This window comes from Talpa europaea, assembly GCF_964194135.1.
Source record: "Talpa europaea genome assembly, chromosome: 9".
NCBI classification, from domain to species: Eukaryota; Metazoa; Chordata; class Mammalia; order Eulipotyphla; family Talpidae; genus Talpa; species Talpa europaea.
Window position 1 is genome coordinate 6765751 of NC_140076.1, and position 21786 is coordinate 6787536.

At 45.6% G+C, this 21786-nt stretch overlaps 1 protein-coding gene across 1 annotated transcript in view; it reads left to right on the forward strand.

The window, feature by feature from the left end:
- The window catches only part of PRDM2 (PR/SET domain 2), a gene marked incomplete at both ends in the record, with an annotated part of 90446 nt that overhangs the window by 15692 nt on the left and 52968 nt on the right, over positions 1 to 21786 (forward strand). Inside the window, 3 exon segments of the mRNA XM_084244079.1 lie at positions 7766 to 7883; positions 9393 to 9496; positions 19230 to 19382. Coding sequence (XP_084100205.1) covers positions 7766 to 7883; positions 9393 to 9496; positions 19230 to 19382 — 375 coding nt within the window.

The following is a 21786-nucleotide window of genomic DNA, read 5'->3' on the forward strand; positions in this document are numbered from 1 at the left end:
TCATCCTGCGTAGCCTGTGTCCCAGCGTGGGTGGGCTCTGCAGTGAACTGGGCCAGCCAGGACTCTGCTCTGCAGCGTCCGTGCTCCCAAAGAGAAGGCAAAAAAGCAGGAAGACAAACAAGGTGACTTGAGATAGTGAAGTGTGTGCCGTGAAGACAGACAAGGTAGCGTGAGAGGGTGTGTCCACGGGCACACGGGCAGAGGGCCCTGGGAGACATGCTCAGAGAAGGCTGTTCTGAAGAGATGCAGTATAGCCCGGAGACTCAATTAAGAACCAAGAACCAGATATGTGAGGATCTGGGGCAGAAAATTCTAGGCAGAGTGAACAGTGAGTGCAAAGGCCCTGAGGTGGGATGAGCTTGCTGGTTCACGAAACAGAGAGCAGATCAGGACATGAGCTTGGCCAGCATCAGGGACTCTGGGACAGGATGAAGTCAGCGTGAGAGATGAGTGCCAGGTTTATAAGGCCTTAGGGCCACAGGAAAAAGCTTGTATTTTATCCTAAGTGCAGTGGGAAACAGACCACTAAAAGTAACATCATCTGATTTCCATTTTTCAGACTGTCACTCTTTCGGTGCCATGGAGACTGGATTGGAAGGGGGTGGAGTGTGGCGCTGTTTGTTATTAAGGTTAGCACCTTCTTGGAGGACAGTTCCATTTGTCAGACAACTTAATGAACCTGGCAGCTTTTGAAAGAGGATACTTTTTTGTGTGTGTTTCAGAATGGTTGGTTGTGTTCCAGGGGCGGTACATAGGATTTCTGTGTCCCCATCTGTCTGTTGTCTTGCCGTCATAGTCATTTACTATCCAAATGTGATTTAATGCTGTTTTAGTAAACCGAAGCTTGTCTGAGTTTTCTCCCCAGTGTTTGCCCCCAGAATAGTAGCTGAGAGTCTTTGCAAGTCTAAATAAAGAAGAGTTGCTCATAGAATTTTAGATAATCTCCAGTTACTCTGGCGATTTTTATTAGTCTGACATTAATATGTATTGTAGTGTGAATATACTGTGGAGTTCTTGATATTAAGCAATATTGAATCTAATCTTTTCCATCCTCCAGCCCCCACCCCCAACCCCTCCCCCTCATTCTCTACTTGGAATGTCAATCAAATTGGTGTTTAAGAAACTAGGTACTCACAAGGGAGCGGTGCGGCCCAGAGGGACTGCGTGCTGGAGCAGCCAGTGCTGTCAGAGGCTCTTGTCCGCTCTGTGGTGGTTGTCAGGAGCAGAGGTGGTTGTCTCTCCTTGCCGGGGAGACGGGAGAGCATTGGAAGGTTTAGGACAGAGAATGTTTGAGTTGGTGGGAAAAATTTATTTTTTTGGTGTGACATTGGTGCTTTGTTTTCTAGGAACATTATGGTTTCCTTTAACATACTTTAACGAGGAGAACATAGGATTTATGTTATGCACGAAAGTCAAATTTGAGGCATAAATCATGTGCAGCAAAATTAACCATTACAAGTGGGCCATCCTCCACTCTCAGGATGTGGAGTGTTCCCTTCACCCCGAACAGTCCCTTCCGGCTGTCTGCAGCCAGTCCTCTCCTAGCCCCGGCTGCAGAGAGGCCGGCCCTGGCCCTGCGGATGGGTTTCCTGTGCTGGACCGCCACGTGCGCGGTGCTCATGACTGTCTGCTTTTGCTTTCCATCCTGTCTTTGAGATCCACCCCCGTTGCCCTGTGTGTCGGTAGTTTACTCACTTTATGGAAGATTTTTTGGGGAGACCATCTGATCATCTAGATAAATCTGCTCTACTTATATTTTTAAAGATGTGGTGAAATCCTGGGATGACTTTCTCCCCTTTGTTTTAGTAATCTCCCCTCTTCCATCCTAAAAATATATATGGTGTGAAAAATTGAAACCATTTTGTTGATTTAACATATTATTATAAAGTTCTATACTACAACATAGTACAGAGTTTTTTAATAGAAAATATAAGTACAAATTTATTCTCAGACTTTAAAAAGAAAGACTCCCAGTAAGGTGATTCCTATTTGTTATGATTTAAGCCTTAATTAATGAATGTGTAGTTTAGGAAATTAATATGTTGAATAATGGTGGCACTTAAATCTCAATTTGAATTCTATATAAAGTAGCAATCTCTATAAAGTCCCCTCTACATGTTTGAGAGTGAAAAGGGCAGTTTACCTCTTACTATAGAAATAATCTGACATTGGGCCTCCCTGGTGACGCAGGGGGTTGAGCGCAGCGCTGTGGAGCTGTCCGCAGCCTCTGCAGTGCCAGTTCAATCCCCACTGGCCTCGGAGCAACCCACAGGGCGAGCAGACCTCTCCTGTCTTGCCCACTGCTCCCCTCAGCAGTGTATTTCGTCAGTCTGCCTGTTCTGTTCCCCACTCTGTCTCCGGTGGATCCTCTCACCCTCCGGCGCATCTGGCCTGTATCCCTGCTCTTGTATAAATAAAAAATAAATCTTTAAAAAAAAAAAATCCGACCTTGTGAAGCCCCCAAAACAGACGTCACAGGTGTCCCGAGACCACAGTGCGAGCCTAGGGTTTAGCAGTAGACATGTAGACTCGAGTCTGATGTCTGGACTTCCTCCTGGCTCCACTCCTTCGCTGCCGCGCAGCCTGGGAAGATTCCTGGCAGGGCAACGCTGAGGTGGGGCGATTGGGCTTCCAGACCCTGAAGTCTGACTCTCTGGGTATGAATCGGAGCTGCTACTTACTAGCTGTGACTGGGCGAGCTTCGCTTTCATCTGTGAATTGGGGATCATGAAAGTCCCTACAACTGCAGTAGGGCTAGAGACTAGAGGAGGCTATGTATGGAAAGAGCTGGCACAGTGTGGAGAGAAGCCTGGCCCCGCTTTGGCCCCTCAGTGAGGGCTCGGGGAGACAGTTCAGGGAAGTGCTTAGCACAGACCTTGCCCCACAGGGAAGGAGTAAATATTTTTACTCCCCAAGCTCCTTACCCCATCCTGCAGGGGACGGTCATCCTGAGGGGATGGGGGTGGTTTTAGGGGGGAGCAGTAGAAGGATCTGAAGACCCTCTGCAAGTTCAGAACTGGAGACTCACAGGTCTCTGAGGTGCTTGTCTTAGGAAACCAGAAGGACCAGTTCTTCTAGCCAGCAAGTCTCTTGAGGAGGGTCCTGGATCAGTGTCATTGACCTTTGTTTTCAGCTCACTCAGTGTCAGCCCCCGGCCAGGGCCAGGCACTGAGAGGAGTTTGTTGATGACTGAATGATGGACTGAATAAAGGAGAGAGAGGCTGTGGCCATCGACTGGGGATGGGAGGGAACGCTGGCTTTCTTTGAATTCCAGGTAGGAGGTTGGAGGCATTGTATTAATGACTGATTAATAGTTAATACCTGAGCCATTTATTAAATGAACTTAAACTGGATATTTTCTGTTCCTTCTCAGTTTATTGAAGGCTTTTTGGAGATTATGCTTTGTTAAGCAGTGCAGTAAAGATTTTTGTTTCCTGTGTAATAGGAAAGCCTGCAAGTCCTTGTCATTTGTTTGGTGTTCATCACAGTGATCTGTGGTAGAATATTCTGGAATAATGGGGCAGGGGTGTGCAGGGGCGGGCAGAGGAGACTGTTGGCCGCTGGGAGGAGAAACCAGCTTCCTGTCTGGAGCTTGGGTCTGGCGTCCAGGTGGTCACCTTTTTACTCCACGTCTGCGCAGACCAGTGAAGGGAGACGCAGTTCTCAAAGGCCTTACCCCAGCGCACCCCTCCCCGCCTAGCAGCAGCTGCTCTTATCTCAGCTGCTCTGCTCGGGCACTTCGGTCTCTGGCCTGAGTGTTCTCTGAGCCCACCAGGCTTATCCCTAACTCAAGACTGGCCTTCCCAGCCGCTTTGTCCTGTGCCCCCTCCTCTGTCAGAGTGTTCTGCCCCATCTCTACACTGCACGCCCTCTTGTGCTTGATTTTTCTTCAGCACAGCAGTGAAGAACTACCTGGCATTGTGATTTTTGGTTTTGTCTGTCTTCCTCACTGGAGGGACGTGTTGTGAAGGCAGATGAGATGCTGAAAATGTTGCCTGGCCCACAGTAGTGACTCAGAAATATTATAATAAGTTGAGGAGATGTTGCAGTTTCTTTCAGACCGAACCCATGTGGGGAACGTGGCGATTCTCTAGCACAGGAACCAAGGTGACCCCTGTGGAGGGGTGTGGCGTCTGGTTCTGTCAGGCTCCATGTGCACTTGATCAGAGCCAGACGTCCGAGAAGCGACATCAGGATCCATATAAATGCAAGCTCCGTTTATGGGTGTTAGAGAAACTTTCTTTTAAAAGTTCTTTGGTTCCACAGGTTTACTTCTGAATTGGTGGCCAGGCATGGAGAGCTTTCCCATTTTCTAAAACAGTCTTCTTATGTTGACCCCGAAGAATACCAGCCTCAGATTCAAGAAATTCAGGCACACAGGTAGAAAGTACTTTCTGACAGGTGACCCTGTTATCTTTCTGTTCCTGTTTGAAAAAAAGATGTAAGTTAGCTCACAGGAATCACTTACTCCTTCTAGTGTTTAGGTGGGATTAAGCATTTCATTCTGTCTGCGTTGCCCTCTGGGGGCTGCTGAACACAGAAGGATGCTGACAGTTGTTTTCCATTGTGACCAGAGCTGCGCAGCAGAGGAGGAGGAGGGAGGGGCTTCTGTCTGGCACACCTCCCGCGAGCCGCCCTCTTCCGCTTCTCCAACCACTGAGCTTCTAAAATGTTCTGGGCAGTTTCCAGCAGCCCAAGAGGTCAAGGGAAGGTCCCAGCTGCCTGTGTCTGAATCCGACGACTTCCTGGGGCTTCAGCTGAGCCCCCTGTGGTGTGAAAGATCCTAAAATAAACAAAAAAGGCTTTCTGATGCTGGGTAAGGAGCCACAATAGTGGCTTCTCAGGAAGCCGGTAAATTAATGTGTGGGAATTTTCCTTGTTTCTCCCCGCTGTGGCAGCTCTGCCCAGGGCCTTTATACTCACAGGTGTTTCTGACGTGTTAGCACGCGTGGTCTCTCCAGCTTTTGCTCAGGTTCTACGTTTCCCGTGCGTATGTCGGGTCCTGCCTTGGGTGCAGCTCCTGCTGACAGGTTCCTGGAAACGCAGAGGCCATAGGGCAGAGCTGCTCAGGTTACATTCCTGCAGGATCTTTTTTTTTTCTTCTGCTTTTTTGAGGTATAACTGACAGATAAAATTGTAAGGTATTTAAAGTGTGGAGTATATATATATATACACATATGGTAAAGGTTTCTCTCCATCTGGTTAATTGCTGCCCACCACCTCATGTACATGTCTTGGTGTGTTTGTGTGAAGAGCATTTAAGTTCTGCTCTCAGCAAATTTCAGTGATATCAGTGATATAATTGAGCGTTATCAAATATAGGCGCCATGTTTTACATTAGGCTCAGGCCTCAAAGAGCAGAATCTTATCAAAAATACCACATTAGGTGGGACCTCTGGTTTCAAATGGAGATTCCAGCCTTGGCCACGACAACCTAGACAACTTCCCGAAGCCTCAGATTCCGTGTGTGTGTGCGTGTGTGTGTGTGTGTGTATGTGTGTGTGTGTTGGGGCGGGGGAGAAGGGGGCTCGAGGGGGGACCTGGGAGCAGGTGCTGACAGTCCCCACCCTGCTGTTTGGAATAAGCTCTGTCGTGCCTGTCGAGGGAGTTCTGTGTACACACTCACTTCTTCCTAGTGTTGCACTAATAGCGCCTTCCATTGGCAGGGCTGGCTAGCTGACTCCCTTCCTCAATGCTCCTGGGCAGGTTACCGTGGTGCCAGATCCTTTTCAATCTTTGCCTTAGGGTAGCCTCTGAGAATAGAGGAGAAAACTCCCTGTGCTGCTAGCACTCAACCTTGGCTAGTGCTTGTTACTACTGCTTACTTTACCAGTGGCTTAGGGTACCAACTACCGTACTCTGCCTTGAAAAAAATGCATTCATGTTTCCAAAAATCCAGCTTACAGATTAAATTTTTTTAAATGAGGATACCATATTTATTTTCTTTATTTACTTTTTTAAAGATTTATTTTTTCATGGAAGAACTGTAGGCCAGAGGTGCAGGGTGATGGTGGTGAAAGGATTCACCAGAGACAGAGCGGGGAGTAAAACAGCTGTTTCTACTGAAATCCACTGCTGGTGGGAGCAGCAGTGAGCCAGGAGAGGTCTGCTGCGCCATGTGGGACAGCTCCCTGGCCGGGGATCGAACTCATGCTGCAGTGGTGATAGTGTTGAGACTCAACCCTTAGGCCACCAGGGAGGCCCAAGATACCATATTTAGAAATGACAAATTTGTGTGCTGATTTGTATTTGTACTTCAGCTAACTGAAGATACCATGAGGCTTTCTCCTGGGTGGTTTTAATAGTCCCGTGCTAGGGAAGCTCGAGCCTGGTGAGATTGTCGGGACTGAGGCGCCATCAGAGAGGATGGAGGCAGCTGTGCTTCTGAGTACCCTGTGCCAGGCAGGACGCCCTGTCTCTGGCTGCCTGCTTTTGCTATTCCAACTCGAAGTGACCCGAGGTGGACCTTCATACTGACTTCCTTATTGCTATGGCATTTCTTCCTCTTAAAGCCAGCCTGTTGACATAAAAAAGGAAAACTGAAATATGGGTAGCACGCAAATTTGGAATGATATTCTTTTCTTGGCACAGAATGTTCTTAAAAACGAAGAGCTTTGTTGTTGTGGGAAAATTAATCTTTTCAGCTTGGGGCTTGCTTTATGCTAATGTTGGTTTCTTTGAAAGTCCTTAGGACATGTTTCCTGCTGCAGTGAAATAAAACACAGTCTCGTACTACCAGGCCCATCATTCTTCATGCTGCCATGACATGCTCCTCATACTGCGGGGCTAGGTGGGACCAGTTAAGACGCAATTGGTTTTGCTTTGATTTGAAAGTTATTTTATTTTATTTTTTTTTAACATTCAATGAATTTATTGAAGAGAAACATTTAGTAGAACCAGTTACTGAACATTTAACAGAAACATTAGAAACTAGGGAGGAATGACACACAGAGAGCTTCTAAGGGCCGGGAAGTCCACAGGTGCGGCCCCGTGAAAGTTATTTTTAAAATAACAATCATGTTCTACTTGCGGACTCCAATCTCCTCCTCCTTTTACCTTACATTCATGTCTGATAGAATCTCGCTTCTGAAGATGATCATGAACCTAGACATACATCTTGATTAGTCATTGTGTAAAAATCTCTGTTAGTGACTTTGTGACATTGTAGAGACTGGGCTGGGCCGCAGTGGTAAATTCCTGCTTCCTGGGAAGGTGGCACTTCCATGGAGGCCCCAAGAGAAGCGGCAGTGTCCTTGGTTAGAATTCAAGCCCCTGCCCAGCGGATGCTGTCAGTGGAGGGGTGAAGGCTTATGTGGGGCGGGGTCCAGCTGGCCGGCATCGCCTTTATATTATGCGCCCCAAGAATTTAAGTAGGAGTACTGACCCTTACTTTTAAAATGTTGTAAGTGTTATTTGGTAGCCTTTGACTTAAAAGCAAATTTACATTGTATCTTGCTGCCAGATTCCCAGGGAGTTTAAAGCAATATGGTGCCAGAGATTTACATATATTGAAAATGGCTACAGGTGGCTGGAACAAAATAGATTAACACAGACATGCTTGAAGAAAGTAGTGGTTTCTTTTAGAGACTGACAAACAAACATCAAAGCAACTTCTGAAACGCTTGACATCATCAGCGGGGCCTGGCTTGCCAGTTTCAGGTTTCAGTTATATTTTTGCATATTTGCTTATTGGACCAGAAAACAAAAATAACGTTAACTGGGTATTCTTCCTCATGCAATAGCTCTCCTGTGTCTTCACTTGCAGAACGCCCCCGAGCCTGTGGCAGCCCCCGAGACTCTGGCCGAGGTGCCTGAACATGTGCTTCGAGGACTTCCGGAGGAAGTGAGGCTTTTCCCATCTGCTGTTGACAAGACTCGGATTGGTGAGTACAGGGATCGCGGAGGGAGGTGGGGAAGGGAGAGCAGGCTGCCTCTGGGGGCACTTGAGGTGGGCCGGGCTCCCTAAAAGCCAGATGGACTCTTGGACTTGGAAGATGTGGTGTTTATGCATTTTCCAGTCAAGACTCCAGGGTGGACTTAGATGATAAAATGAAACCAGGACTGAAACAGCAACGCACCCCGCTCCCTCCCTCCATGACTCTGAGCACCCCTGCCTGCATCTGTGATGGCGTCTCTCGCCTCTCTGATTTCACTGGGCCTTAAGGTGTGATTATGCTACTATATTTATTTATGTGTAATTGTTTTCTGTTTTGCCCCTTTCACCCACTGTGAGTGCCTTCATTCTTACTTGTCTTGTGTCTCAAACTCTGACACTTTTTGGACCTAGGTAGGGGCTGAGCGGGAGATGTGGCCACGTGGTTCCAGATGGGGCGCCGGGCTCTCTCAGGGCGCAGCAGCCCGGCTTCGGTGTTGGTATTCTGATTTCTGCACAGAGGCTCAGGGAGTAAATGACACAGTCTTGGATTACTTCCTATTTTTGAAGATGTGCTTCTGATATTACAGTTTATGTGTACATATGTATGAATCAGTTTTAATAAATGTGTTTCCTAATTTTAATTGAAAAATGAGGCATGAAGTAATTTGAGCATTTATATCATACATCAAAGTGGTTGGTTTTACAGCTCAACAAATTGCTTCTGAGCTGTGGTATCAGGTGGGATTCTTAGCAGACTTACAGAAAATTGCTTGAGCTTCCTCCCTGGATAGGACCGGCCTATCCCCCCTCTGCCCCCGCCCCTCTGTTTGTGAGGAAACTGAGGCCAAGAGATGAGGAAACCTGTCCCAAGTGGTGTCAGTGGGCGTCATGTTGGGTGCTGGCCCCTGACTGCGTGGCTGCCTCCTGGCATTTTCCTCACGGGGCCTCCTCTGAGAAAACCACAGAGCAGCATAAATCTTGGCTGTTTGAAACTCTGAAAAGTGAGTTGATCCAGTAGCTAAGTTTGTAGGAAACTCAATGAGAAAGGAAAGGCCTGTACACTTTGGCCAAACTTCAAGACATTTACTCATAAAACTTTAGTGCTTTTGCGAAGGCAGCTCGTGTTCATGGGCGACAACTTCAAATTGGAAAAGTAGAAAAAGGAGTTCCACGTTATTGGTGGTTTCAGTACATCCTGATATTTTTTTCTCTTTGTTTATTGTGTTATTCTTCAAGAATTTTTGTGGCTTCATCTGGCTAGTTTTACATGTCAACATTTAAAACATACAAATAGATAACATTGTTTCCTGGAAAGTACAGAAGAATGTAAACAAGAAAAATAAAATTTTGAAGATTTGATTTAACTTAATTTCACTTGAGCTCAGTTGACTTAGCATTATCTTGCTTTTAGGCAGTCTGGCCTTTTAACTCTCTTGTGGAGTTGAATTGCTTTTAATGTTGTCAGTCTTTAAAATAGCCAGTATACATCATAAAAGTATTGGTTTTTATTTTCTAGGTGTCTGGGCCACTAAACCAATTTTAAAAGGCAAAAAGTTTGGGCCATTTGTTGGTGATAAGAAAAAGCGATCTCAGGTGAAGAATAATGTGTACATGTGGGAGGTAAGAAAGAATTCCAGTATTGGTTTATCAGTTAGGTGTTTTCTTTAAAGATGTCATCCTTTTTGACGTTTTAAAATTAAAAGTCATCTTACAATGTTCTTTAAAATCAAGAATTTTTTTATTAAAGAGAAAATGTGTTTCCTTGGATGCAGACTGCAGTTTACATTTGTGTTTTGAAACTGCTTGGCTTCCTCAACAAGTGTCACGTCCACTTTTCGTGTCGCCGTATTTAGTGTGTTTTGCATTGCAGCCAGGATTTGATTTCCTGTGTGAGGCCTGCCACTTACGGGTCTGGGTGGACAACGCAGAGGGCACTCCAAGTAGACTGCAGATAAAACCCTGTTAGGGTCTTCTCTGTGTTTCAGGAAGTAATCTCTGCTGCTGGAATATTCTGAGTTGGATGTACTGAGTGCCTGCATGTGTACGTGGTTCCTTGACCTTCTTGAAAGGTTTTTATGCTATTCGTTTTGTGTTCTCACAACACCCTGGCAGACAGAGCAGTGCGTTGGCTCGCTGCTTTCAGAAGTAACCTGTTCAAGAGCGTAGGGGATCTGCTCCTCCCGGTGGGGCCCACGTGTCAGAGGGGTGTCAATCCAGCAGGGAGCCCAGGCCTCCCTCCCGACAGGGTTCTCATGGGCTCGTCATGGTTCAGATCCCGCTGGGAGCTGGAGACTGGGCAGGACACCACTTATGCCCCGGGCCCTGAAACCTTCCGTTTAAAAGTGGGGAGAATAAAAAACAGCCTCATCACCAGAGCGGTGAAGCTCAAATGTGCTGCTGTTTCCTGCGGAGCCGTGTTTATGTTGAGCCCAGCTGAGGTCGGTGCGGTGCCTGGCAAAGCTTGTTGCTGTGGGGTGCGGGGTGGTGAGGAAGAGCGTTCCCCTTGGTTGGCCTACATTGAATCACATCTGTTTTTCACACACAAAGACACGAAAGCCAAAAAGTAAAATATGCCTCGTAAGCACTGGGACACTTTCCATCAAGAGTGCTGCGGCGTGTGAAGGTTCCAAGTATGTTGCTGTTTTTCTCAGTCCTATAAACAGTGTTTCTTAACTTGAAAATTCCGGGTCCTAGTCACTTTGATTTTCTTTCTTACAATTAACCTGGTGACACTTAACCCAAGGGGCCTTAGGAAAGGCGGACTTGCCACAAGAATAATTACACTCTATGCTGTTCCACCACTTTTGAGGTAAAAGAGTGCTGTATTGGGAGGAAAACTGCCCAGCCAAAAAATGATAGTAATTAACTCGAGATAATGCCTGCGTGATTAAAAATGTCTTGACCACAAAATTATGCTCCAAAATAAACTGCGTTTTTAATTTTAGGTGTTTCCCAAGGGAAACTAGCAAATATGCTCTCCCAAGATAGCCCCAGTCCTAGTGAGGGTAATGTCAGAGAACCAGGAAGTGCCTCCATGAACACCAAGTTTATGGCACTTCTTTCACCCAGCGCCGTCAGGCGGACGGGCACATTGTGTAAATCATTAATGGTGCCTTTTGTAAATGCAGCTTCATCTGCACTGCAGTTCCTGCACAGTGTGAATCCACAGCAGCTTGGTAAGCGGGAGCCGGGACGCGTCAGGGGTGCGGCTCCTGTAGTACGACCGACCTCCCTCTGCGAACTTCCGGCACTTGCACGCTGCCTGGGCTTGTGCGTCCTGAGGACAGCGCCAGTTCTCCTGAGTTTGGTTTAAAGATTGACTTCTCGTGAAGGCTGGCTTGTCCTTCCTGCAGTTAAAATCGGGATGTCATTCAGAGTTCCTAATATAAGAGATGCATCTTTTATTTGTGGGCATAAATGGTGAAATAGAGCAAGCATATGTTATAATGTACTTATGAAGGAAAAACTAAAAATCCAGATTAAATTTACTGTTTCCCTCTTAGTCTATTCCAATCATGGTCTTAGCCTCAAAATACCTCTTATTAATGTAACACAAACTGCTTATCATTAAAATCTTGCCATTTGTTAAAGCCCCTGAAGACCAGCTTATCTTTTCGCAGTCCAGTCTTTGCCCCAGCTAGAATGCCATTTGAAAGCTCAGCTAAGACAAAGTGTTAAATTGCTTTTCGAGAGCCCTTGATTATCTAATACAGTCTTAAGTCCTCTAAGCTTTCACAGAAAACATGCTATTAAATCAGAAATAACAGGAGCGAGCCAGTAGAGTATCCTCGGGGTGAATGCACTAAACAGTCAGGTTCTCAGCAGAGGAGCGTGTGCTTTGATCAGTTTCTGGCGGGGTGGCTGCTGGAACTTGGACTCCGTGGTGTGCTTTCCTTGACTGCCCCGCTCATGCCCGCTGTCCACAGTATTCTAAAGCCACCTTTGCTAAAAACCTCTCAGCGTTACTTCTAAGGTGCTCTGATGCTTCTCATGGACAGAACTTTTGAAATGTTTGTATAGGAATGGTTTTAATTAGTCTTTAAAAAAACAGACAATTGTTTAGAGCAGTTTTAGGTTCACAGCAAGACTGAACAGAAAGGGCAGCGCAGTCGGCAGGCCCTCTGCCCCTTGACACCTGCAGCTTCCCCTTCTGTCAGCATCTGTCAGTCCCTGAACCGGCATCGACATCATTGTCACTTGAAGTCTATAGTTCATGTTGGGGTCACTACTGGTGTTGCCTGTTCTAGTAAGTCTTTTTTTAATTATAAAAGTAAGAAATGCTGATTACAAAATAATATAAATGAGATGGTAAATTACTTACAAGAAAGTAAAAATCATATGTGAACATCTAACGCTGCTTCTCTGCCTCTCTTTTTCTTGGGCCTCGTACACACGCAAATCCCCAGATACAAACATTGTGTGCAGTTTTGTGACCTGCTGTTTTCTTTGGGCTTGTGGACGTACCTGTGTCAAATACTTACCTACATCATTCTTAAGCTCCCTTGAACCCATGGTATTCTTCCCCATTTATTCAACTAGATAGACATTTAAATACTTCTAATCTTTTCGTGATTATACAGTTCTTCAGAGGACAAAGCTCACTGTATATACATATTTGCTGACTTGTCTGATTATCATCTTAAGATAACTCCTAGAAGTATATAATTGTTAAGTCAGAAAAGTTATGTACATTTTAATCTTTGGTGTAGAGAGTTAAGCAATCTTCCTAACAGCTTAACTTGTACTTAGATTGGGAATGTGTTCTGATGCCAAGAGAATTCTCTTTGGAGTTTATTTATTCACTCACTGCACTGCAATTGGTGAGCCTTTCCCACGGGCTCAGCACCGCCCCCGACTCTGGAGCACTGAAGTTGGCGTCGGGACGTTCGTGTACTGTGTGGACCCCTGGAAATTCCTCACAGGGATTTCTGGGATTCTAGAAATGCCCTGAATCCTCCCCTTGACAGTGCAAGTGCTGGGTGGCCTGCCTGGTGTTCTAAGCTCAAAGTACCGAGAGGGGGTAGACTTGCTAGGCAGCAGTGCTGATCAAATTCTTTATCACTTGGAGGACAGAACTTCTGTTGAGTGTTTTCATTGAAATGTTTTTCTAACAAGACGAGGTTATCCTTTTTTTCTACCTTCTCACTTTTAAATGAGAGTAACAAGTCTTATAGATTTGACTGACAATAAATGAGATGATGTATGTGAAATCATTTGATATAGATAACTGGCTGGGAAATATTAGTTGAACCTGAACATCAAAGAAAAGTGAATGATCAGGTCGAGGGCAAAACCCTTTTTTTTTGGTAGCTGAGCAGTTTTTAAAAGATTATCAATCTTCATTTTTGCTTAGGGTTTTTTTTTTTTTTTTCCTCCTCTATTGTTAGCGAAATACGGTCTATATTTTGAAACAAAATTTAGAATGTTATATGGGGGAGAACCTGGAATTGATTTCTGAAAACTCAATGAGGGCCCTCCTGTCACCCCTTTACTTCTTTGTTCTACTTAACAAGTGGAAATATAATTAGATATTGTCTGTCTTCCAGGAACAGACAGGGAAAGTGGGGAATGCTGTATAGATCATAATTCTAGCTTGGAAATTTAACAAACTGGATTCCCAGAGAAAAACATGAAAGGAGCCTCAGACGATATGACAAAGTAGCAGGGCCACTGCAGTGGAGCGTGGGCCCCATCTTTAGTGTGTTAGAACCCCAAGTTACATTCAGATGGAGAGACCAGGCAATGAAAATGGCTTTATTACTATAGACTCTCACTTTGGGGCCTGGTTTGAGTGATTCAAGGCCTATTTCAGCGCAGGAGCTGACACAGTGTCTTCATTTACCTGTGCTAATTCCCCAAAAGGGTGTCTGGGGTCACCCAGCGAGTGCGCGTAGAGAGGGTGGGCAGACAGTTGACTCCGTCACTGCTACATTTGCATTATTTGAGTGTTTTTAAAATTTACACATCTGAATTAATGCATATCTAGTATAATAAATAACTGATAAGCAAATATGTTAAAACTTTCACCCCCAGAGCCTGGGGTGTGCCATGTTGAACAGTTTGGTTTGTTCTTTGCAAGCCATTATGTGTCATGTCGATGTAAAATTGTGTTTTTAAATTGGAATGTGTTCTTGACTTTTGAATTTAGATTACTTTCTGATGATTCATAATGACTGCATTCAATTGAAAGAAAATTGGGTGGTACGAAGACTGCTTGCTGTTTGACGAAAAGTTAATCCCGGTCTGTTCAGTGTAGGGGTAGAAGGATAACCTCGGGAAGGCCAGGGACTGGAGGAGGGGTGTGGAAAGAGGGAAAGCGGGGTAAACTGGGAACCCTCTTACCAGAACAGAAGTCAGCATGCCCTCGCCTCCCCCGCCATTCCCTGTCTGCGTATCTTTTATTCCAATGGAGGAGTCAATGTGGGGCTGGGTTTGACGCTTGGCTCTGACTTTTAGTGACTTCAGTATTCTCGTGAAGTTACCAACCTTCCCCCACGGGTCCTCACTTATCAGCAGGGCTTACTAATATTTCATAGGGTTCTTGTATCAGTAAATTAAAATAACACTTAAAGCATCTAGCCCAGTGCTTGGGATAGAGGGGCTTCTCTCCCTTCTCTCCAAATAGGGAATTTCTGTTTGAAAGTTAACTTGTAAAATTGTTTCCGGGTAGTACATAGGAGGTGCCCTTGCATTGTTAAAGGGGACCGTTTTATAGATTGGATCCAGAAAGAATACTGATTGCATGGAAATATTTCTCGTTGGGGTCCAGTCAGCAGAATATTTCTTGGTCATTAAAAAGATTTGGAACTAGATATGTGTCATTTGCTGAGTTTGAGCTAGGGTGGGAGTTTTCCTGCCTTTGCTTTGTCTTTTGACTGAATGAAGGGGCACTAGTTGGCTCTCCAGCGTCTGTACATTCCCCTGGCCTAATGGTGTTACAGCGCTCTTGTGGTCTAGTAATTTGTAGTGCAAAATTTTGTCTCCTTTTGAAGATTAGTTTCTGTGTGTCAGTCACCGAGGTTCATTCTGACTAGAAACCAGGGTTTGACCAGCTGAGATAGGAACTGTATGAAACCACATTTTCATCCCAGTGCCTAATTAGAAGGTTAAACTCTCCAAAATGAAAGGCCTGCATACCTCAGAAAAAGAAGTATGTGGGTGGTGGTGATGATGATGGGGGTGAGAGAGGAAGAAGGGAGTGTTCAGCTTAGCATTCAGCAGACCTGGGCTACCGTCTTTCAGACTGAGGTTTTCATTCAAAAGACTTGTTCTCCCCTCCCACATCCCTTCTTTTTTTTTTTTTTTTAAAAGATTTATTGATTGATTGATTGATTTATACATACATACATACATACAAGCACTGGGTACAGTCAGAAGCGCGGGAGGGTGAGAGAATTCACCAGAGCCAGAGCGGGGAGCAGAACAGGCAGAAGGACTGAAGTACACTGCTGAGGGGAGCAGCGGGCGGCAGGAGAGGTCTGCGCGCCATGTGGGACCCTTCTCCGGTGGCCGGGGAGCAGCCGGGGATCGAACTGGTGCTGCAGAGGCTACGGGCAGCTTCGCAACCCAGCGCTCAACCGCTGCACCACTGGGGAGGCCCCCACATCCCTTCTTTACTTAGAGATTAGTGGAGATTAGTAGAGTGGAAAAGTGGTAGAAAATTCAGATAAGTGGAAGAAAGAAAATAAAAACTATGGATGATCCTGCTTTTCCAAGAAAACCATTACTATCATTTTTATGTATTTTTCTGTGTGTATTCAGATTTTTCTGTGTGTATTCATATTTAAGACAAAGTAGTGTCATGTAGTTAATACTCTCTCTCAATGGCTTTATTCAGTCATCAGTGTATTGTGACTGTTTCTTATACTGACATACATTTCGACAGCTTCTGGTTATCTTTGTTTTCTGGTAATAGAAATAATGTGTGTTTTGTCAGAAAAAATCTTAGGGAGTTTGGAAATAGCTAACAGAAAATAGAAGTTTCCACATAAGCCAATGAATCATTGCTCAGTAATCCTTTTTAATGTCTGTTAGTATTCTGCTGTATGCTTGGATTAAAATCCTGAGCTAATCGTAATAGTTTGTGTTGTGTAACCAAAGACAAAGTCTGCACTAACCATGGTGTTGTGAGTATCTTTGCACACAGCTCCCGTGCTGGTGCCCAGTTATGACCTTGAAGCCAGGACAGTGCATTAACATCGTAGGTTCTGTTAAATTCCATCCTCCAAATGATCATGCAATCAGAAAGTTGATTCTGTGATCAGCATTGTTTGGGGAATGTCGTTCTGCTTTTTTCTTAAAAACAGACATTTTCACTGGCTTGAATTTTTTTTGATTTGAAGTTATTTTTGATAATAAGGTAAGTTTAACTTTTCCACAGGCTTAGGGCATGTGTATAATCCTTTGTGAGTTACTTGTTTGCACATTTTTAAAAAAGGAAATGTCCTCTAAAACCAAGTGTTTTCTCATTGCACATCATTAGTATGACCTAGCAGATGCCTTAGTCCCCCTTTTTTTAAAAGATTTATTTTATTTATATAAGAACTGGGGTACAGGCCAGAGGCGCAGGAAGGTGAGAGAATTCACCAGAGACAGAGTGGGGAGCAGAACAGGCAGACGGACTGAAAATACTGTTGAGGGGAGCAGTGGGCCAGACAGGAGAGGTCTGCCGTGCCATGTGGGTTGCTCCCAGGCAGGCCGGGAATCGAACCAGCACTGCAGAGGCTGCAGAGAGCCTCACACCGCTGCGCTCAACAAAATGAGCTTATGTATAATGAGAGAGTTCTCACCAGTGGAGGACCTTGCTAGCTGGAAGGTCAGTGCTGACCTGGGAACTGGGAGATTCCTGCTTCACCACTCTTGTCCTTCTGAGGAGGGTGCTGGGCCCTCAGTGCCGCTCTCCAGCTGCTTTCTGGTAGGGATTTTCTGGCACCATCTCAATTTGGTCTCCAAAGTCCTCTTGATACCGGAAGTTGTCCCTGCACTGGTGGGGAGTGAGTGGGACTGCTGTCCACTGCACTGAATCAAAGACAGGACTTCTTGGTTGTTCCCTAAGTTGGTGAAAAACAATCAGTGTGGACTGACAATGTTACACCACCATCTCTTCTTTTTCTTATTTTATCATGCTGGCAGTGCCCACAAATTATCAATCTACATACGACATTTTAAAGTAAAGCAGCTTATATATGTTGGTGCATATAGTTTAAATTTTGCATTGTGATGCTGTCTTGTCTTACTATACCACTTGAAAACGTTTTAAGGGGGAGGGTGTGTGTGTCTGTGTGTATGTGCATGTGAGCTGAGGTTGAGTGTGACAGTAAGATTGAAAAGGAGTTATGCACCTGGATGATCTCTCCGGAGGGGTGCAGATAGGTGTTCCAGCTAAACAACCAATTTTTGAATAAACTCACTAGGGTTACTTAGAGGATTGTGACAATGTCCTTCCTGGCACTGCAGATGATTAACTAAAGGAATTGTGAAGCACCTTGTAGCACGGTAGCTGTCACATGGGAGGTGCTGGCTAAGAGATGGCGTTCACACATTCATATCTGAGGACATCTTTCCGTCATTTCAAGTTATTTGTTGAGAGACTTTGTGCCAGGCACGGGCCAGGTGCTGGTGGCACTGCAGAGTCTGAAAAGGCTAAAATATCTTTTCCTCATGGGAAAGACGGAGCTACTAATACTCTGGTGAGGGGAGGTCATCACAAGCTAAATCAGGGGTGTTGTTGCAAGGCACTTGGTTGTTGTTGAAAGAAGAAGGATTTGTGGTGTCAACTGGGATGGTCAGGGGCAGGAGGCCTGCGTCTAGGCCCATCTTGACACAAACTGAGTAGGTGAGTTTCAGTTTCCATGTTTAAAAGAGAGGTGAGAGTGAATCTGTTGCAGAGCGTCAAGTGAAATAATCTGGGAAGTGATCCCCAGCTCTGAGCTGGAAGAGAGTTGTCGGTGCCCAGGCAGGTGCCCTGCCTGCTGGCTGTCACAGGCTGCAAGGCCCTGGTCTGCCCAGGCGGTGCAGAGCTGTGTTCTGGAAGGAAAGCTGCAGTGAGGCAGAGCAAGGGAGGGGGTTGGGGGGAGGTGTGGCTGAGTGTGTGAAGGGGAGAAATAGAAGCATCCAGATTCTTTCCTGTGTTGTTTCTTCGGCAGACCTGTCACCAATTGATTCTGCATTCCTGTTTCAGCATCTAATCAAGTGTTTTACAGTCTAGTTTTGGGGAAATAAAACGTGTGTGTGTGTATGTGTGTGTGTGTATGGTTGCATGTATTTACAGAGATAAAGTTCAAAATCATCACTAAATAGATTTTCTTTAAAATGATGAGGAATAGGGCCTGGCCTCCCCGGTGGCACAGCGGTTGAGCGCTGGGTTGCGAAGCTGCCCGTGGCCTCTGAAGTGCTGGTTCGATCCCCAGCTGCCCCCCAGTCACCAGAGGAGGGTCCCACATGGCGCGCGGACCTCTCCTGCCGCCCGCTGCTCCCTCAGCAGTGTGCTTTGGTCTTTCTGCCTGCTCTGCTCCCCGCTCTGGCTCTGGTGAATTTGCTCACCCTCCCGCGCTTCTGACTGTACCCAGTGCTTGTATAAATAAATAAATAAATCTTTAAAAAAAAAAAAGATGAGGAATAAGTGTCTGGAGGAGGGAGTGTCTGAGAGTGGGTGGTCAGGGGAAGCTTCTGGCAGGAGATTTGCTGTGACTCCTGAAGAGGGAGGGGTCAGGTTTTGTTTTTTTCCTTCTTGGAGAATTAAAGAGACACTGGCACTTCCCAGCTGTGTTCCATGGCACCTTGGTCCTGACACTTGCCCTGGCAGATGTTTTGAGGGTCAGCAGAGTTTGCAGAATCATCGTATCCTCTGTCACCCATGTGGAGGCTCATGTAGGGCCTTTCAAGGCATTGGTGTTCCTGTCAACTTTAAAGTAAAGGGACCTGCTGGACTGTGTGGCTCGGCAGCACTGGCCCTGCACTTGACCTGCATAACAAGCCAGAAAGCTCAGCAGGCTTGGTGCTGTGGGGACACTGCTGCCACCTGTCTCCCGCTGACTTACCCTTCAGAGAATAGAGTTGTCATTTCTCTCTGTCACCATATTTACAGAGCATTTTGAGAGCATTAAGAATCATAACTGTATGTCTTCAAGGTTAGGAGAAAGAAGTTCTCCAGCAAGCCCAAATAGGACAGTAGCTAATGAGGATCACACACTTCTGGATCTCAGTTGTTTCATTTTGTATTTTTCTTTTCTCTGTCACTTATTTTGTTTCATTGAAATGCTTTATATGTAAGGAAAAAGAATGGCTTAAAGTTGGAAATGGAGGCATTTTAAAGACTCCCATTTTAACAGAGCTGTTTCCTCCCTCCTCGAAGGTCTACTACCCAAACTTGGGATGGATGTGCATTGATGCCACCGACCCCGACAAGGGGAACTGGCTGCGCTATGTGAACTGGGCTTGCTCCGGCGAAGAGCAGAACTTATTTCCGCTGGAAATCAACCGGGCCATTTACTATAAAACTTTAAAGGTAAGAATTGAAAGGTTAGACCTCACCTGCTGTTGTGTGAGGTACTCTGCACCGCTGCCATGCTAAGTGGCGACTGACAGTAACGCCTTTGCAGACCTTGAGAGGGTGCTACTTGAGAGCTTTGTCAATGCCTTGAAAGGCCGTTTTTTTGGGTTTTTTTGTGGGACCCTCGCCAGCAGATGGGGAGCGAACCGGCACTGCAGAGGCTGTGGGCAGCCTTGCAGCCCAGCGCTCAACCGCTGAGCCACCAGGGGAGGCCCAGAAAGGCTGTGTTTTAAATACATGCTGCCACCCTCGTGTGTAAGGCGTGGGAGCGGGAGGGTGGTGGCAAGTAGTCACGTACTGCACTTCACAGCTGCTGAGGAGTTAAGTGTGCAGCCCCCACCACCACCCCTGAGAGACAGTGCGTGGGCAACTAACTGCCTGACGGGCAGGAAGCTCCCAGCAGCCTCGGCGGTTGTGTTAACCGAAGACACAATCTTAGTCTCGGTGTATGTAGCTTCAGATTAGCATTTCTGGTCCCTAAATTTGATTCAGAATGGAAATGAAACAAAATATGTTTCTTCCTTCTGTAGGATTTGTGTTTGGAGACATCTCAACATCATTGTTGAGATGAACAGGAGAGGAAAGTCACTCTTTAGAGTTGGCAGGGAAGTCAGCGGGCACGCTGGGGAGTTGCATTAGGAAGTGAGGAGAGCGGCTGCCGCCCCAGTTTTCCTGTTCTCTTGGCGGCAAATCTGCACACATCATGCATGGCAGTGTTCCTGCAGGCAAGTCTTGAGGCTCTAAAGGAGATGGTTGTCCCTCTTGGGAGTAGATATATTTGCTGCTTAGATTGCTTCATGCAAATTTCTCTTTATTCAAGTCCATTAAAGATACAGATGGGGGGCAGTGAAGGATCTTCGTGTAGTTGCAAACGCCATGAGCACGCCTTCGCAACGGCGGTCAGCTCTGCGGGGCTGGGCCTGGCGCGTGGGGGATCACGACCCCCTCTGAGATCAGAAGAGAGAGTTTGACTTCCCTTCGCTGTTTTCTTGGCATCTGAAGCCTCTTGGCCTGCCCTTGATCTCAGCTGTACCCACGTCCTTGCTCCCAGTCTTGGAGGAAATTTCATTCGCCTGCCACCTTCTTGCCTGTTTTCTTTCTGTTGGATTGCAGTGGCATGATTGACTGGTAGGGATTGCTATACACAGGAGCGCGAAATTGGATTCAAAATTGGATTCAGGAATTCATTGTTTTTCAAATTGATTTAAAGTGAGTACATATGGTTGATTCAGTGAGGTGTGGAATCCTGGCGGAGGTAAAATAGTAGCAAGAGGATGAAGGTGAGACTCTGGATAGAGGAAATGAGGTTTCCATGGGGGAGCAAGTCCAGCGGGGCATCAGGACACATTGCAGGTCCTTCATCAGACTTGAGGTTCGGCCGTGTTCCTCTCTGGCAGCAGGTCCTGGGAACATGGAGCAGCAAGAGAGAACAGGGCTTGGGAGCGTGACCATTGAGGCCAGACTGCCTGGGTTAATCCTGGCTGGCCCTGCAGCCCTCAGCCAACTCACCTTTCTGTGCCTCAGCTACCTGGTTTGCTACGTACAGATAATTACATTCTGACTTAGTGGCCACGGGGAAGAGTATGTGCTTTAGCTGTCGCTGCACCCATTAATCTGAGAGTTGGGGCTGAGGTCTGAACTGTGACTTTTTAAAGATGGTGCTGGGAAGTGGATTGTAGGTAAACAAGTGGTTGGTGTTTGTGTCATTCTGAGTATTTCTCTAACTCTGACCTAGTATTTCTTAGTGACCTTGTTCTCATAATTGGACTGGTAAAAATCTAAAGTTTATATTTACTGCTATTAAGAGAAGAGAGTATGCTTGGTTATCTAAGTCTGTCAAAACCTAAAGGAAAACTTAGAAGATGTCTTTCCATTGCTTTTTATTTTTGCTTTTATTGCTTTTAAAATATTAAGACATTTATATAAAAAGTAAGGTGTTTGTACTTTAGCTTTAATCTTTAAAATGTGAGTTTATATTTCCTCCGTGTGTGTGTTCTGAAGTTTGACTTATAAAATCTTAAACGTACTAAGCAGTGCAGAAGCAAAAACAGTAGAGCACAGAAGCAGACAGATTTAAAAAATACTTTATTGCCTCTTCATAAAGGTCTATTATATATGTAGCTGACTTCATGAATTTGGAAAGTACACAACTCTCTAATAATTTTAGTCACTAGCAATTGTGATGGTTGTTCAGTAGCTAAACAAGTCAGGCTCTTCATCTAGCTGTTCCCCAGCTCGTTAATCATTAAGGAATTTCATATTAGATTGGAGGAAAAACAGATTCTGGCATATTTTTATAATTTTTGTTTTACAATGCCAAGAGTACCCTCCTATGAAGAGTTGGGTGCTGGCGCTCTCA